This window comes from Empidonax traillii, unplaced genomic scaffold (assembly GCF_003031625.1).
Source record: "Empidonax traillii isolate 1590-97213 ecotype Southwest subspecies unplaced genomic scaffold, ASM303162v1 scaffold15:size5535645, whole genome shotgun sequence".
NCBI classification, from domain to species: domain Eukaryota; kingdom Metazoa; phylum Chordata; class Aves; order Passeriformes; family Tyrannidae; genus Empidonax; species Empidonax traillii.
In genome coordinates this window covers 697,325-714,023 of record NW_020955208.1, presented here as the reverse complement: position 1 = coordinate 714,023, position 16,699 = coordinate 697,325, and the positions used below count along the sequence as shown (strand labels likewise).

Below are 16,699 nucleotides of genomic sequence, written 5' to 3'. Positions count from 1 at the left end.
CAACGTGCAAATTCAGATATAATTGCTGGTTAAATTGCATGTATGTGTTAGGATATTAAATCTTTATGAAGATTCTTCAAAATCCAGTGATTTTTCTTAAGTACCTATGGATATACACTGTGTATGTGCTTGTACACACTTAGAAATTATTTTGTCCACGTACATGCTTCTGAGCTAGTTCAGTTTCAAATTAGCTGCTAACCAATTCCATATAAACCAAATTTCATAGATTGCTTCACTTATGGTAGAAAGTTGTATCTTCACACTTTACAGAGGTTTGCCTACTTGAATTTTTTCTCTTTTTATGGACTCTTCTTTTATTTAAGTAATTTGGAAGTTAATTGATTAGTCAAGAGTTTCCTCGAGTGTTGCTTTTGTTACCTTGTTAGGTGAATTCCAGTTGCAGCTGCTGCAATACCAGATTTTTTCGTGTACAGCTGCTTTCAAGCTCTTCAGTGGGGAAACGTTTGAACAATGGAATGGAGAGTGACTTGCTGTATTTGTGCTGAGCTTGCCCTTGGCTGCCTGCCCCTTCCCTGCCTGTGCCAGGGCACCCTGGTGAAGGCAGGATTATCATTTCAGGGAGGGTTAGTCAGGAGGTGACAACCGGCCCCGGGTGCAATTGCTTGCAATAGCAAGTGAAGATGCAGGTGAATTAAGTTATGGATTAAATGCTGAAACCTGAATTTCCCAAAGTCTAAGCGGCTCTTTGACGTTTATTTCAGTAAGTGCAATCACACAGCGAACACTTAATGCTCTCCTAGCACAGAAGTCACAGAGCTGCTGAGATTTACTAAGATTAGCAGTGAGAGATTAGACCAGTGGATACCAAATGGGCTTTGCCCATCTCTTCAGAAGGGCTCTATGGCACCTGCAGAGCTGTGTGGTGTTTGGCAGATGAAGGTAAATGGCTTAACTAGCACATTTCGCTGGCATATTTGCATGTACCAGACAATTCAAACAGAATAGGAACTGAACTACTGTCTTGCCCTTCCAGGCAATTTTAACTTAACATCTGTCAGGTGGTGGGTCAGGTTTGTTTGCCTGTACTGAAAACCAAGATTAGCAAAAAACCATGTGCTGAGTAGTAGCAGCAATATTGCACTCTGTAAAACCCTGCCTTTGCTCTTGTAGATTGGTATTAATGATGTGATAGCAGTAAATCCGGAATTATCAGAACTACCTGCTGCTGATGTGAAAGAGAATGTCCCTTTGCAAGACAATGTAACTGCACAGGTAAGTGCTTTAAAATAACTTAGACTCTCCTAAGGTACTAAAGCGTCAACAGCGTGGGTCTTGTTATTTGTAATACCCTCAGTCTTATAGTCTGAGGTCTCTAACATGCTTTTTCTGTCTCCTAATTAGGCTTTGGTCAGGAATTCTCGTTGTATCGATGTTGCCCTGTAGAGCTGTGCTAGGTGTTTGCTGCTTTCTCTGATTGCTTACAATACCCATTGTTTTCCAGAAGCAGACGCGTAGAACAACCCTCTCAAAAATTCCTGCTCCACGGGAAGGTGAGGAAGTTATTTTTTTTTTTTCCTTTCCTCTGCTCTGTCCCTATGGAATGGTGCTGGTCTTTCATAATATTCTGCTTTAGTGCATCATAAGCTTCTCATTCAGTGCTAACAAAGAGGATATCACTTCATACCAACGTTTCAGACTCCCGTGGGCAGCGACTTTGCTGGCAGGTTGCTGCCCTGTTCCCCTGAGCTGGGGTTTGTTGACACGTTGCCTTTTCTGCAGCACTGCTGTAGTTATCCCGGGCTTTAAATGCCACTAGGCAGTTACTGCTGCGGTGAGTTTTAAAGTTCCTCATGGAGTTTTGCAAATGCCACACACAACAGAAGCGAAGTGGCACTTACTAAGATTAAAGGTGTCAAAAGGAGAGTGGAAAGGACACGAAAGAAACAGCGGTGACAAACGGATGTCTCCCCTTCACACGGTCTCCCTAGACAATAACTAGAGCTTTATGCTTGGCGACGTTTCAGACCAGGCAGCCAAAGTGCCAGCTGGTGCGCCCCAGCTCAGAGATTGCGTGTCAGTGCAATGTGTTGAGCAAAGCCAGAAGAGAAGATAGAGATGTCAGTGTGGGATTGCTAAGGAATTGTTCTTCCTGAGGTGTCAGGAGTCAGAAAATTCCCATGTTTTCCACCTTCTTTTAGCTTATTAGTTGACTGTTTTGGCTTTTTGAATTGCAAGTGGCAGCATTACAGGTCTATTTGTAATACACTGCCCGATGGTGAGGTTGAATGTTTATTAATTTAATGATTCTCTAAAAGTGCACAGCTAGCCAAAATTTGTGCTTCTCCATGCAATTGAGCTGTAAACAAAACATCTGGGCTTGTCTGGCCTCTTCTGTTGCATGCAATGCAGGACAAGGAAGCTGGTCCCAGAAGACAACAGCACAAATCCCCTGGCGTGGGAGAGGCAGGACTAGTCCAAAAAGCTTAATGTATAAAGAGCTGTTCTGTACTAGAGTATCCTGATTTTCCTCAAATTCAGAGAACTCCGTAAGTTTTGTGAACTGACAAGTAAAATGATGCAGTAAAGTCATGCCTGCCTATAGACAGGTCAGTTAACGGAGCTGGATAGCCAGCTGGAAAAACCAAGGTGTGTTAATCCAGTCACCGATTGATGGAAAGATGTCCTTGCAAAGGTCACAGCTCTCCCGAAGTATAGAATCTAATTGCAAATTTGAAATACCTGTTGCCTGTCCTACTGAAGGTCCCTGAAGACCTGCTCAGAGCACAAGAGAGAAGCAGTGTTTTCAGCATTCCTGGAATAATTTTTGTTGTTATAACTAGCTAATGCCCACCAGTGTCAGAGTGTGTGTCCTGCTGTAAACCTACACTGCACCAATTAGACAGCTAACAATGGCTTCAGACTTGCTCTTAGACTTAAACAAATTAAGGAAGATCAGGAGGTATCTGCTTGCACCTGACTGAGGAAACGAGAGAAGTAGAAGCAGAGCTTTCAGGATTAATTAAGAAATAGGTATTGCCTCAGTCCTACAAATCAATAGGGGTTTTGGAGGATGCTGAATATCCTCACATACCTGAATCAGACCCATTTAGATGCAGCAAATCCTCCAGTTAATCTGACTGTTCAGGAGCCACCAGCATTTACAGAAACAGTGCTGCTGTGTGTGTGATGAGAACAGGCCTGGGCACATGTGACGACAGCAAATGGAATAAAAAACGCCATTTTTGAGTATAATGAAACTGATGCTTTTTGTTTCTAAAATTGTAGCAGTCACACCTAATGTCTCTGCAGATGAGCAGAAGATTGCAGGTAAAGAGTTAACAGACAGGAGCACTGAATTTTGTGGGTATGGTTCTGAGGAGTTTGATTCGAAATTTAAATAAACCCTTGGTTTCAAACCGATCTGGTGTCCTATGAAATCACGGTGATAATTTTGGATAAATTCTGGTAATTGCTAGTCATGACAGGTGAAGGGAGTTCCAGCTTGCACATAATTTCTTTTTCAAATAAGACTTGCTTTTTGGTTTTTTACATATTTATTGAGGGGAACATTCCAATCCTTCCCCTAGGAAGCTTTGCGATGAACTTGGTCTCAATGCAAGAAATATCATGGCATGTGACAGTGGAGACCTGCCTACAAAAGGACCTTTTTCAAAGATTTTATGTCGTGATTATACAGTCCTTCAGCTGAAATTAGTGTTATGGGGCTCTCAGTTCACTGTGCACCACACAGAGTCTGTGTGTGGGTGGGCACGATGCTGCCCACGGCCAGTGCCCTGTCACCATCAAAGACTTAATTCACAAGTGTGAAGTTTCAGAGGATTTCCCCGTTCTGACTTGTAACTTCCTCCTTCCTAAGTATCAAGATGCTGCAACTGCCATAACCTTATGTGAATCCTTAGTGGTATCTGAAAGGAATTCACTAGAATTGCAAATCTGGAATGAATTGCTTGCTTTTCTATGGTGGTGTATTTAATGATCACTTTTCACCCACCTGCACTGTTTTGTTCTTTGTGCACTTTGTTATTGGAAAAGGTCCTTTTAACCACACCTTATTCCTCACTGTTCTGCACTTTGTGAGCACTCCATCAATTGCAAGTGTCTGAGTGTCCCTGGGTTCCTGTTTCCAAAGCTGTGCGTGGCCGTTCCAGGATGTCTGCTATCACAGAACCTCAGTGCAGCCTCCAGGAAGATGACATGGCGGTAGATCCCAGCGCTTCTGTGCAAGACAGAAAATATTTGTCAGTTTCTGGTGAGTGGAGAAAAAACCTCAGTGAATTCTTACTGTGAAACAAGGTGCTTTGTGTGCATTTAATTAGGCAGACTGCAAATCCCAGGGGAGTGAGCAAAACCTGTACTCCTTCATAGATAAAACAAGAGACCTAGGGGTCTGCCACTATGCAAATATCCAGAGCTCCTACCTGAAGGGATTTCCAAAGGACATGCTGTGCATAATGATGGACTTTATCAGCCAGAGGGCTGCAGCTGTGCATGTTGGGAGGATGTGGTATCTGCTCGATGGCATAAAGTGGTATTGGTGGGGCTGGAGAGGGAAGAGAAGTGTCTTAATACTGCTGACAACACGCTCTCTAACTATACTGGTCGTAGTTTTACCTACACTGGTTGAGTAAAGCAAGAACTTGAGCCTCCTTGAATTATGAAACTCTAGTTATTTATTTTACCAGGCTACCCTATGAACAGCTGAGGGCATGCTTTACATCTTAAGTTCCGTGAAATAAGAGGTTTGATACTAAATTCTTCTCTAGTTGGTGAGGCCTTGATTTGCAGATTTGAATAAAAGTTGGTGATTGATTGGCAAAGAATTTAAAAGTTTACTTGCACATTTGCTACGGGTTTTAGCTAGTTCTCTCTCCTGATCCAGGAGTCGAGGAATGAGGCTTTAGAGATTGCAGAATCATTCTTGATCTTTGAGATTTAATTATTGGTTTTGGTCTGGCTTCTTTCTGCAGCTGGCCGAACCAGGGCTAGCAGGCTGGGCTGTGTTCCAGAAGCCTCACTGCCAAGTGTAAATGAAAATACAGAGAACCATCTGCCTGCTGCTAGAACGAGCACTTCAGGGAGCCCAGGTACCAGGGAGCAGTGGATAAAGACTGACTCATCAGTCAGCAATGAATCACTATGTGATTGCTGCTTTGTATACTCCGAGACTAAAGCTTTGAAAAGGTGACTTTGGCAGCAAGATTGAATATCTTGAGTATTTCTTTATTAAAAATGTGTAATTCTGTCCTAGTGGTATTGCCTCAGGATTGCTGCCTTTGCTTTAGAGTGGTAGTGCAACTTCCAGGGCAGTTTCCCTGGTAGGTAGATCTGGTTTGGGAAAGAAGTGCTGCAAAACGAAGATGACTGTTTCCTGTACAAGTTAGTCTGCCAGCAACCTGGGAAAGCTGAAATATTTGTCTTGTGCTTTAAAACCTAGTATGAAAACTTAGTCCAATGAACTGTTTTCATTTTATCTAGTTCGGAGAAGATCTAACATTGTGAAAGAGATGGAGAAAATGAAAAGCAAGAGAGAAGAAAAAAGAGCTCAAATCAGTGAAATCAGGATAAAACGAGCACAGGTACTCTACAATACACCTGTAAGGGGAAATTCTATGGGAGAGTGTACCACAATAGTTGAAGTTAAAACAAATGTATTTTGGACAGGCTTTGTTCTTATGAGGTTTTACATAAGGATGGATTGATTATAGTTTCAGAAAGTTCAGGATCTTGTGAAATGCTTCTAATTACTTACAGCTAACTGCTTAGTAGGCTTTGGGGCTTTTTTGCTGTAACAGATCAATTACCTTCACATCCATGTTTTCTCCTGCAGGAGTTTGACAGTAACTGTCCAAACTGGGAGTTTGCACGTATGATCAAGGAATTCAGAGCAACTTTAAACTGCCAGCCAATATCTGTAGATGATCCAGTAAGTAAATACTGAGGCTACTACCTGCAGCCTGTAGACAGACTTCATTTTGTACTGAAAATTTGGTACTGAGCAGCTGGTACGTGACTGCACCTTGGAAATCCTCTGAGCATATTGTGAGCTTGAGGCACCTATGATATGTGTGAGGTCACTTGCCCCTTCCCCTTCTAGGGCTAAGCTGCCTTGCTTTACTTTGCACATCACTAGTGAAGAACTTGCCCTTCAGCAATTATCATGCAATGATTTGTGAGCATCAGTATCCTTCAGAGTTTGTAAATGGCAGAGCCACTGTAGGCATAGGCATAATTTAAAATGGACTGTTGCCCTCTTACAGAAAGTGTTAATGTAAGTAAATCATATAAAAGTGATTTTTAAACTAGGTCAAAAAGCGGAGGAGCAAAAGTAGAGGTCAAAAACTGGAAAAAACAGGCTTGGTCAGGATCTTCAGCAACTGAAAGCCATTGTACATATTGCTGTGTGACAGGAGAGGAGCTTGTTACGTTCTTTCTGCCTCACCCAATGGCACACACACTTCCCAACTCACCTGATGTGCAGATGTGCTGCACAAATAGCTTAACTTATTGCATCAGTAAAAAACTCCAGGTCAAAAAAAACCCCTCTGGGGTAAATGAAAGTATTAATTTGTCTAAATTCGACCATAGTTGCAGTACTGATATCACACGTTTTTCTGGAAAGCTGATCAAGGTATAAACTCTCTACTATTTCTGCTACAGAATATTTGAGGCACTTTATGTAGCATAGCAGCACTTCCACTTGATATGTTGGAGAATGCTACATAAAGGTCAATTATTTGTGGTGTTTCTTTTGCACTGAATGCCCTTTGAGACTGACATCCCTTCACGAGTGGGTCTGACCAGTAGCAGAGGCAACACTGATCAGCATGCAGAAAAGTAGATGTGAGGGAGCATCTGATCTCTCTAATATGGAGTATGTGTGAGTGTAAGTGGGAAATAATGATTTGTTTTCTTGCTTTTCTTCTAGATAGAAGAACATAGGATTTGTGTCTGTGTGAGGAAGCGCCCTCTCAATAGGCAAGGTGAGTGTATTGACCAGGGAGTTCTGTTTGGAGGAGTTTGACATTGTTTGCTCTTGCTAAAACTGATGGTCTTTTTCTGTCAACAGAACTTCAGAAAAAGGAGTGTGATGTGGTTACTGTTCCGAGCAAGTGTGTCCTGATGGTGCATGAGCCAAAGCAGAAAGTGGACCTAACCAAATACCTTGACACCCAAACATTTAGATTTGACTTCTCATTTGATGAAACCTCTTCTAATGAAATGGTATACAGGTAATGCTTGCTGCTTATTGGGAATGGTTTTCAGACAAAAGCATGGAGCTATGGGTAGATAGCATTCTGGCTTAAAGAAACTGTTACCTGTTACTTATTTCAGCTCCATAAAAATCCTTTTAGGAGGAAGCCAAAGGAGTGAAAAGTCTAAAGCTTGTTTCTTGGCATGGCCTTGCTGATTTCAAAAGGATTTGCTTTTATTTAATTTTTTGGGTTTTTTTAGAGAAACTCCTGACAATGAAGCAGGGTGTTTAATGCTTGCCTTAATTTTTTTCTTTTTTACCTTCTGAATATCCAGATTCACTGCTAGACCTCTTGTAGAGACCATCTTTGAGGGTGGGAAAGCGACATGCTTTGCATATGGCCAGACAGGCAGCGGCAAGACACATGTAAGTTTTTCTCCAAGGTCTCAATTTTCCTAGCTTTAAAGTATTTTAAAGCTCCTTGATGTTGATCATGAGTAGGATTGTTATGAGGTGTTTAGATCTTGGTTTTACTGTCTTAAAGCTCATACTCTGTTAGACGTTGCCTCTTTTTCTGTAGCTTTATATATTAGTAGGCTTGCTTTGAGGTTTTCAGGAAAATAGTACTAAAATCCCCCCATAGCTGGTTTTCTAAAGACTTCAGATGTCCTGACATGTCAGTTTTAGTCATGGCTACTCCTTGCCTCAAATGGCTGTTGCTTCTTAACTCTTGTCTACAAAGTGGGGCTCTTAGCCTACATCTGAGATGAAGTCTACTGCCTATCCTGTGTTTTGAGCTTGGAGGCATTCCAAAGACTTCAGCAATTGTATAAGAATAAGCCTCTTGATGCACATAAATACTTAAATTGTGAAGAGGGCAAATTAGTGCATTTGCTTTCTAACATTCCTTCCGGTCTACCAGTTGCAGTTTCAAGAGATGTGAAAGCTGTTTTCTGTCTCAAAGGTGACCTGCTCTAAACTTTCAACAGCTGTGTTGTCTTTACATTCTTCTTCTGGGAACTGTGGGAAAGGATCCTCACAGTATGATAGTGGAGTCAAATCTGCTGTCCTGTTCTGCAAAAAGCCTTTACCTCAAACCACAGTTGATCTTGATGGACTAGGCTAACCTGCTGTCAGAGTAATCAGACAGTAGTTGCTGTTGTTCTGGTGTTAGAGCCAAGTTTTGGGCAAGGATCTCCTATTGTTAGTGTTATGTATTAAGCTGTAGATCTCTTCCTCTAATCCAGAAGAAAATTTGGGAGCTTACAAAAGTTTCAACACAGGCTGTCTTCATTGCACTGGAAAGGGCAGCCAAACCTGTTCATCTGAGTGTTGTTACAAGAATACAACTGTGAGGCACTAAAACCATAGGTGATGAAGTTACTTTCCCTTCCCAATCCTAGGGCAGAACTAGTGCAAGGACAGCAGCTCTACCTTGAGACTGGAGTGTTGCACATTTAAAGTGGCAGATTGGGCTGTGTTTTAAATAATGGACTCTGTCTCATCTGAAGGTTGGTAGAGCAGGTCACTAGAACAGCACTCACTGAAAATGTTGTTGCGATTAAAGGTACCTTGGTCAAAGGAGTTAAAGGTATTGTATGCTTTAAATTTGCATTTTGATGTCATGTGTTAACTTTCGCAAGCAGCAGTGAAAATGTTACTCAACTTATGTCCTAAGAAATGAGGCTTTGTCTCTTCTGACCAGAGGCTGTTTGGTTGCAGTGTCAAGGCCATGCATTTTCCTTGGAGGAACAACTGCTTTGACTCTGCAGCCAGCCTTACAGGCATTCAGCTGTTGCTTTGTGTAGTCCAGATCTTCTTTCTGAACTGATAGGGAAGCAGCAAATTAATTTTATCCCGAGTTGCACTGTGTTCTAATCACCTTGCTGACATTGGAGCATAGCTATGGTACTTCTTAGTCTGTTCTTGGGACTAAGATCAGGTAGGTTGACTTGTTGGTACCACACCTGACCTCTGGCCTTTCCTCTTTGCAGACTATGGGCGGAGACTTCTCTGGGAAAATACAGAATGCCTCCAAGGGGATATATGCCTTTGCCTGTAAGTTGATTCTTCTACAGATACAAAAATCAATTAGTGCTTGTTTTCCTTAAATAGATAAGACTTGGGTACATGTGGTTATTTAAAATGGGTCCAGTAGAAGATACATAAAGTATGTGTTTTCAGTAATAAGTGCTGGTGTTTGCAGGAGGTATGGTTAATTTTTAAATTGGCTTCACAAAATATTTTCCCTCCAGCCTGTAAGATCCACACTTAACTTGTTTTTGAGGCAAGGAGATGACATGTTCTCTAGTTTGGCATTAATTTTGATTCTTCTACTTTGCTTTTGTCTCAGACCTAGGATGATGTTTGGGAAAAACCTGACTCGAATGCAACGCAACTCCATCCATTTCTGACACAAAACCTGTTACACAAAAGGATGTATATGTTGGGTTTCTTCCTGTAAGCATTAGATGCAAAAAACCCTAGCACATACAAAATTATTTCAGAAAACATGCTTAGAAGCCTCTCCTTGATATAATGCCTAGAAAGCACCAAAACCCCTGACCTCTACCTTCCCTTTAGGAAGGCACGCTGTGAAAGCAATCTTTGCAGCAAGGCAACTGAAACAGAAGCAACTGTTGCCTGAAAAATAGTTATGAGTGGCCCTGAAGGAGTCTTTGCTTTTCAGCTGAGTTTCAAAGTGTGAACCTAATTGTGAAAAGTTACAGTGGATCCAGCCGCAGGCAGAGCTAATCTGGTACATTGTCTCCAAACCGCAGCAAAGCAGATGCTCTGGGATGCGTGTTTTCTAGGTTTTCTGCAAGGAGCAGAAATACAAACACATGTCTCTTTCAGGCCTGTCCTAAACAATAGCAGATCCCAGTGTGTTCCCCAGAGCAGTAAGGATTGCTGTCTATGGGTGACATTAGCAGCAGAAACTTCTGTATTCCCCTGTTTTCAGTCTCTGGATAAGGATGTTGCTGAATCTGTTCTCCAGATGGTAGCTCAGCACTGATTTTTTTTTTTTTCACAAGCATTTGTTTGGATGACTGTCATTCAGCTGCCAGACACTGCCTTATGGCTGTGCAATATTTGAAAGTAGATCAAATAGCAACTAGAGCGTGTTTTAAACCAGTTAACTTCTGCCTTTCTTCACTAGCACAAGATGTCTTCCTCCTCCTAAGCCAGCCCAGGTACAGGAGTCAGAATCTGGAAGTCTATGTGACTTTCTTTGAAATATACAACGGAAAGGTAAGACTTCTTTATTTTTAAATCTTGACTTGGTTTCTTTGGTTGAGTATTTCAGAAGTAGCTGAGCCAAAGTTACTACTTTCTATAGTTCTATGTATTCTATTGATCGTAGTGTGTGTGGAATTGAACTGGAAGGCTGCGGTAAAGGTGCTGTTTCTTTATAGCTTTGTATAAAGGCACTGCAAAATACTTACAGGGAGACCTTGTTCAGGTTTGCCCCAATCTTGTTGCCTGAAATACAGGTGTTTGACCTCTTGAATAAGAAGGCCAAGCTTCGAGTCCTGGAGGATGGCAAGCAGCAGGTCCAGGTTGTGGGTCTCCAAGAAAGACAAGTTGGCTCTGCTGAGGATGTCATCAGAATGATCACGATCGGCAGTGCCTGCAGGTTCGGTGCCTTGAAACCCCTGAGAGTGGTCATGCCCTGTTGTATCTCCACATCTAGAAAAAAATATATGATATCTGGTGCTGGTGCTTCGAGACTTAAACAGGAGCTTGTTTTTCCCAGTAACAGGCACCTCTGCCTGAATTCCAGAAGGTGGTTACTCAGTAATGGGGTGGGTTCAGCATGGCTGACATAGAGGAAAGTCAGAGCTCATCATTCATAGGCCCTCATGTAACTCCAATGAGAGAAACTATTCACATGAGGGCACGGCTGCCTTTCTGCTTTCTAGAAGTATCAGCTACTTTACAGGAATACAATTAGCTCCCTATGGGCTTGTCAGATCAAGGAACAGCAGCTGGCATCAACCACAGTTGCAAAAATGCTTTGGCTTAACTGCAGACCAGATGAGCTTATTCCAGTGACAACAAAAATGCTGCATGTCCTTCAGGGATCTTGTCTAAAGAATCCTTGAGAGCAGGTGCCAAGGGACAGCTGTAGGCTTGGCACATCATCCTGGCAGGAAAGGCCATGGTTGGGGCAACTCTGCCTTCATACTGGTGTTTTTTAATTGGAAGCTAAAACCTGTATTACGAAGCCTTACCTGTTTCAGTTAAGTTGCAACTGCTGTGGAAACATTACTAGGCAAATGAGAGCTCCTTGGCTTCCTTACTGCACTGCATGTGCAGAAATGCACATCCTGAAAGCTCATTCAGCACTCTGCTGTGTATCCTGTTTCAGCTGGCAGTTCAGTCATGAACTCTTTTTCAGCCTTGCTTTAGGACGACCTCCCCTCCCTTTCCCCCCTTCAGTAGGGATCCAGGTGGGACACTGAACCTGCCAGCATTCTCAGGGAATAAATTACAGTGAAGGTCACAGGCAGGTTTAATTTAAAAGATGCCAGTCTGTGCCTTGCCGTGATGGGACACGTGCAGCTGCACAGCAGAGGTGAAGTGCCAAGCCGGCTTGGCTGGAGAAAGGGATTTACCACGATTGTAATGTGCTAGAACAGCTAATGCTGTTTAGTGGGGAGCTTGGCTGAGCTTACTGTATAATGGCAGATGCATTAGGAAAATGACATGTGGCTGTGCTCAAGGTGTGACTTCCAGCTCCAAGTGCCTGTGAGGCATTAGCATCAGAAAGGGCATTCCAGTGTAGGCTGGCTGAACTGAGCCAAGCAGCTTAAATAGCCTTACATCTCTATAACCAGGGTGTAGGTTCATATTTTTCACAGCAGTCCTGTGCTCTTATATCAGAAATAATTCCATAATTTACACCAACTTGAAATATTAATATGTGGGATAAAACCTGGGAGGTTAAACCACTTAATTGAATGGCTGCAGGTCTTGTCTAGTGCTGTCAGGACCTGTTGTCTCCTGTGGCACAGTTGTAATGCTTGTTTGCACCTTTGCTGTAGGACGTCTGGGCAGACTTTTGCGAATGCTAGCTCTTCACGGTCACACGCCTGCTTCCAAATCATACTGCGCCAAAGAGGACAACTGATCGGCAAATTCTCCTTGGTGGATCTGGCAGGAAATGAGAGGGGTGCAGACACGTCTAGTGCTGATCGGCAGACACGAATGGAAGGTGCAGAAATCAATAAGAGCTTGCTGGCTTTGAAGGTGAGCTAATAGCTCAGGGAGCAAAGAGTGATAATCCATGTATGGATTCTGTTCAGCTCTGGAGTTATCTGCACAGGGGAAAAGAACAGCCAAGAAAATACTCATTTAGCATGTGAGCAACCCTGAAAATGGGGTTTACTTCCATTTAGAGTGTTTCCAGGAAAGGAGACACTTATCAGGCCAGACACTGGTACAGCTTCATTCAAGTTGCCTTTTTTTTTTTTAATATATGATGAATATATCTGCTGTCCTGTGACAGTCAAATATCTGCTATATATTTTAAAGGCTATGAAGGACTTACAGAGCAATAGATGTGACCCTTTTTCAGCCTGTTGGGTTTACCAGCAGCTGGCGGTTGATACCCTGCAGAGCTGTTTGAGATGCCGATATTGCATTCACAAGACTTCTCTTTTCTTAGGAGTGTATCCGAGCTTTAGGGCAGAACAAATCTCACACCCCTTTTCGGGAGAGCAAGCTGACCCAGGTGCTACGAGACTCTTTCATTGGAACAAACTCAAGGACCTGTATGGTGAGTATACATGTCAGACACACTGTTTATGGGTTCTGCAGTTCCACCAAATACCTGCGCACTCTTCTAGAATGAGGGGATTTTGAAATCAGAAAGCTTCAGATCTCTCAAGAAAAAAAAAATAAATGGAAAAGAAAAAGTCGTACAGTTTCTTCATGGAAACTTGCCCATGGTGACTGAGATAATAAATTGGTGAGCTATGCCCAGTTCCCGTAGAAGCAGAGCTGCAGAAGACACTTTCATACAGTGAATCTGTAGGAGAACCTGGTGTGCTCTCAAAGGGCTTTGGTTCCTGTGGAGAATGAAGCACAGTGGGTGTACACAAAACAAGTGGAAAATTGGATACAGGGTTGCTGGCATGTCCCACAGAAGCTATAAATTAAAATGGACTTGACAGACTGTCTCAACTCTGACCCTTTGTCCTAAAATATCCCAGCTGTGTGGTGAGATCTGTAGAACCATTAACGTGAACAAAAGTCAGATGTGAGAGTCACTGAGGTTTCTGTTCCGTTTGCAGATAGCAATGATTTCTCCAGGCATGAATTCGTGTGAGTACACCTTAAACACACTGAGATACGCTGACAGGTAATGGCCTTTCAGACCTGGGGATTCTAATCTTGGCTGCTTTTACTCTGACCTTTGGAATCTCAAGTTCTTTTAATGTTGTTTGTAATGGCAACCTGGAGCTGTCATATGAAACTAACCTGGGTGTTTTCTGTGTGAGACCCAGTAGCGATGGTGTAAAACCATGAGTAATGCTTCCATTCCTCAGAGGAGTCTCCTCTCATGGTAGACTTCAGACTACCCTGGGTCTTGAAGGGAGTTTACCCTGTCCTGAATGGTTACCTACACGCCCTTTACTTTTTGTAGTACTTTGGCTCCTGTTCTGTAAGGGTGTGCTAAGAATGTGTGTCACAAATGAGTGTTTAGGTCACTCAAAGAATCACTGGCAAAGGTATCGGCAAAAGCAGGTTTAAATAAAAATAAAGTGAAAGTACAACAGTTTGTTGGCAAGGCTCACTCTACTACTTACTAAGCAGTTAAAGCACACAGAGAAGAATCAGACTAAAATCAACTTAAAATGATCTACATGGAGGCTGGGGAATGGAAAAAGGGGTAAGGATGGGAAATGGGTAAGGATAAAAAGGAATAAGGAAGACCCTCCTGCTGAGTCACAAGGTTCAGAGTGGACAACCTTGCCAAACTTAGTCCTGGACCTAAACAATGGTTTAGGCCTTAAGGTTTTAACCACACTTAATCCATAGCCTAACTGAAACAATTTAACAGAAGATTCTATAGAATTTAGTATAAGCACAACAGTAACTCACTTACAGGCCTAACTTACTTATGAATCTAACATACTTAAGAATCTAAGAAAGCAACCTTCATAGTATATTTGCTATAGCACATTCACAGTGGCACACACGTGAGGGACTGCGTACAAGGTGTATATACCAGCTGCTGTGAAGAGGCTTCAGTCCAAGCTCAAGTGATGTGTGACTGCCAGAGTGGATGGTCAGACAGGAAAGTTTTTCCTTAGTGCATTTGTCTCTTGGCTTTCCTTCCCATAGTCTTTGGGGGTTTCTGCCCACACGAGCTTGTTCAGGGGGTGGTAATGTGCAATGCTTTAAGTGCAGCTGAATGTCTCTTGCTGAGCACTGACAGACTGGAGTGGCCACTCTGTGATGCTGTAGCTGAGAAAGTGCTGGAAGAAACACTTGACAAGTCTTCTTGTTGCAGAGTGAAAGAACTCAGCCCTCACGATGGAGGCAGTGACATGCAGAATCAGATGGAGACTGAGGAAATGGAAACCGGTGGAGAAGGCTTGGGTCTTCAGTACAGTGTACGTGTGTGTAGTGGGCTGAACAGAACTCAAAGCTGGGAACAACTCGCTGTTCTTACTTGGGCTGTTTCTTGCAGTTCTCCAAGGATGAGGAGGAAGACCTCTCTCCCCACATGTTCAAGTATCGCGAGGCTATGACTCAAGTGAGGGAACGGGAGGAGAAGGCTGTAGAACAGCTTAGAGAACTGAGACAGGTATGTGGAAGTGGCAAGCCCAGCCCAGGCTGCCTTTTACATGTTGATAGCAGCTTGCCTGGTCTGAGCCAAGTGCTGCTGGGGAGGCTCTAGGCTGTAATGCAAGATCTGTACAGTGGCGTTACTCTTTCCTTACTGCCAACTTTTTCCTGTGGTTTCCTGCCCAACTGGTTAAACTGGGGTGTTTCAATGCTTTTTGGCCTCTTTCTCTCCAACTAGCAACTTCTACTTGCTGCTAATGAGCACTGACTGCTCCTGATCTGCAGAAGCTCAGCTCTGTTGGCTGGAGTGTCAGACGTGAAGTAACTGATTGAATTTCCAGAAAGTCAACTTCTCATCACTGTTATCCTTGTAAATACAGAGAATGACGACAATGATGACTGAGGTTGACTACCTCCTGGGAATCACAGAGAAACCAGACTATGATCTCGAGACCTTTGTGAGCAGAGCGAAGCACTTCGTAAAGGACAGCTCTAGAAATTTCCTCAGTGTCAAAGGTATGTTAGTGCCTGTCTCTGACTAGCACTGTCACTAATGCTTTTCCGAAGACCTGAAAGTAACCCCAACATACCTGTGGGGGTTTGAGCACCCAGTCCTTCTGCATAGCTCTCAGCTCTGCTGAGAGGGATAGCTGGGCTGGGGAACTCAGCTTCCAGGTCAGTCACCCTGTCACTCCTCTCTTCCTCTACAGAAACACTGGATGCCCTGGGGGCTGCCATGCAACTGGAGGAGCAAGCCAGCAAGCAGATAAGAAGGCAGAGGCCTTAGTCATTACAGCAAAACCTGGTTCACAAGCAATCTTTCATGCACTTGTCTTGTCTTGCATGTCTGTCGGTGGTTTGTGTCAGTCCTGTTTTAAATGTTGGTAGAGTGTCTGCAGGTCACGTGTGCTCAAGCACAGTGAACATGGCAGCCTTTTTCTCCATGGCCTGTATCAGGGGACTCAGCAAGGTGCTAAAATGCACTCACTGCAAGGTTTGGGGAGCAGGTCTGAGGGTCTGCAGTCTCTGCCTGAGAGATGTCTGGTATCTGGCTCTTTGCTAGTGACAGTGGTCTCCCCCAATAGAACTAAATACACATGTATAGTACATAACCTTTCCAGATGTGCTTGAAACACTGCAAAACTGTTAAAAGTTTTGCTTTTCTAGAAAGAAAATGGACTATGTGATTGTAAAACTCAGTATTTTAAGAAGTTGAATAAATAAATGTTCTTGGATTTAATTATCTTCTGTCCTATAAAATATACTTCTTGCTGATTTTGGTAAAGTCTAACAGCCCTAAAGACTGGCTGGTTGTATAGAGAGGCTGATTTCTTGGACGAAGTTTCTTTTCAAAGTCTTTATACTTGTAATGTTTACATAAAAATCACTCAAAATAAGTTTTGTCTCTTAATTTTGAGATCTTGCTGGGTAGAACTTGCTTAACACGGGGAAAGCTGATTTAGAGGGTACCTATCCTCCTACACAGTGAGTGGCTCAGCTCTTATATCAGGTAAGTAGAAAGGGCCCTGTGAAGGGCCCTGTAGAAAGGGCCTACATAAGCCACTGGAGCTTATGTAGGTTTTGAAGATAGCCACAGGATCTTACTTTATATTTTTTCATATGTTTCCCATTTTATGCCACACAAAATACACAAAGATGTTCAGTGACCCCCCCCCAAATCTGCTTTTGAGGGCAGAAATGCAAAGCTGAGCCCTGGCTCAG

General features: G+C 42.9%; 1 protein-coding gene across 2 annotated transcripts; it reads left to right on the top strand.

The window, feature by feature from the left end:
• Positions 1–1,020: 1,020 nt before the first annotated feature.
• KIF2C (kinesin family member 2C) lies at positions 1,021–16,217 on the top strand. 2 transcript variants are annotated; one of them, XM_027892748.1, is made up of 20 exons: positions 1,021–1,236; positions 1,466–1,514; positions 3,250–3,291; positions 4,115–4,234; positions 4,953–5,069; positions 5,461–5,561; positions 5,813–5,908; positions 6,911–6,965; positions 7,052–7,214; positions 7,513–7,603; positions 9,172–9,235; positions 10,338–10,429; positions 10,672–10,814; positions 12,226–12,430; positions 12,849–12,959; positions 13,477–13,544; positions 14,700–14,802; positions 14,880–14,996; positions 15,358–15,493; positions 15,688–16,217. In XM_027892748.1, exons 4-20 carry the CDS (start codon positions 4,135–4,137, stop codon positions 15,762–15,764), a joined length of 1,839 nt encoding a protein of 612 aa, XP_027748549.1. In that variant the 5' UTR covers positions 1,021–1,236; positions 1,466–1,514; positions 3,250–3,291; positions 4,115–4,134; the 3' UTR covers positions 15,765–16,217. The 2 variants fall into 2 exon arrangements, with proteins under 2 accessions (XP_027748549.1, XP_027748540.1); XM_027892739.1 differs by lacking the exon at positions 3,250–3,291.
• Positions 16,218–16,699: the final 482 nt, after the last annotated feature.

What these genes read in the sequence shown, in the direction of transcription:
- KIF2C (XM_027892739.1), top strand. Translation starts at nt 4,135, where the DNA reads ATGTCTGCTATCACAGAACCTCAGTGCAGCCTCCAGGAAGATGACATG. An exon ending in CAGGCAGCGGCAAGACACAT is followed by an intron (nt 7,604 to 9,171) that starts GTAAGTTTTTCT and finishes TCCTCTTTGCAG; the next exon opens with ACTATGGGCGGAGACTTCTC. An exon ending in AGAGCTTGCTGGCTTTGAAG is followed by an intron (nt 12,431 to 12,848) that starts GTGAGCTAATAG and finishes CTCTTTTCTTAG; the next exon opens with GAGTGTATCCGAGCTTTAGG.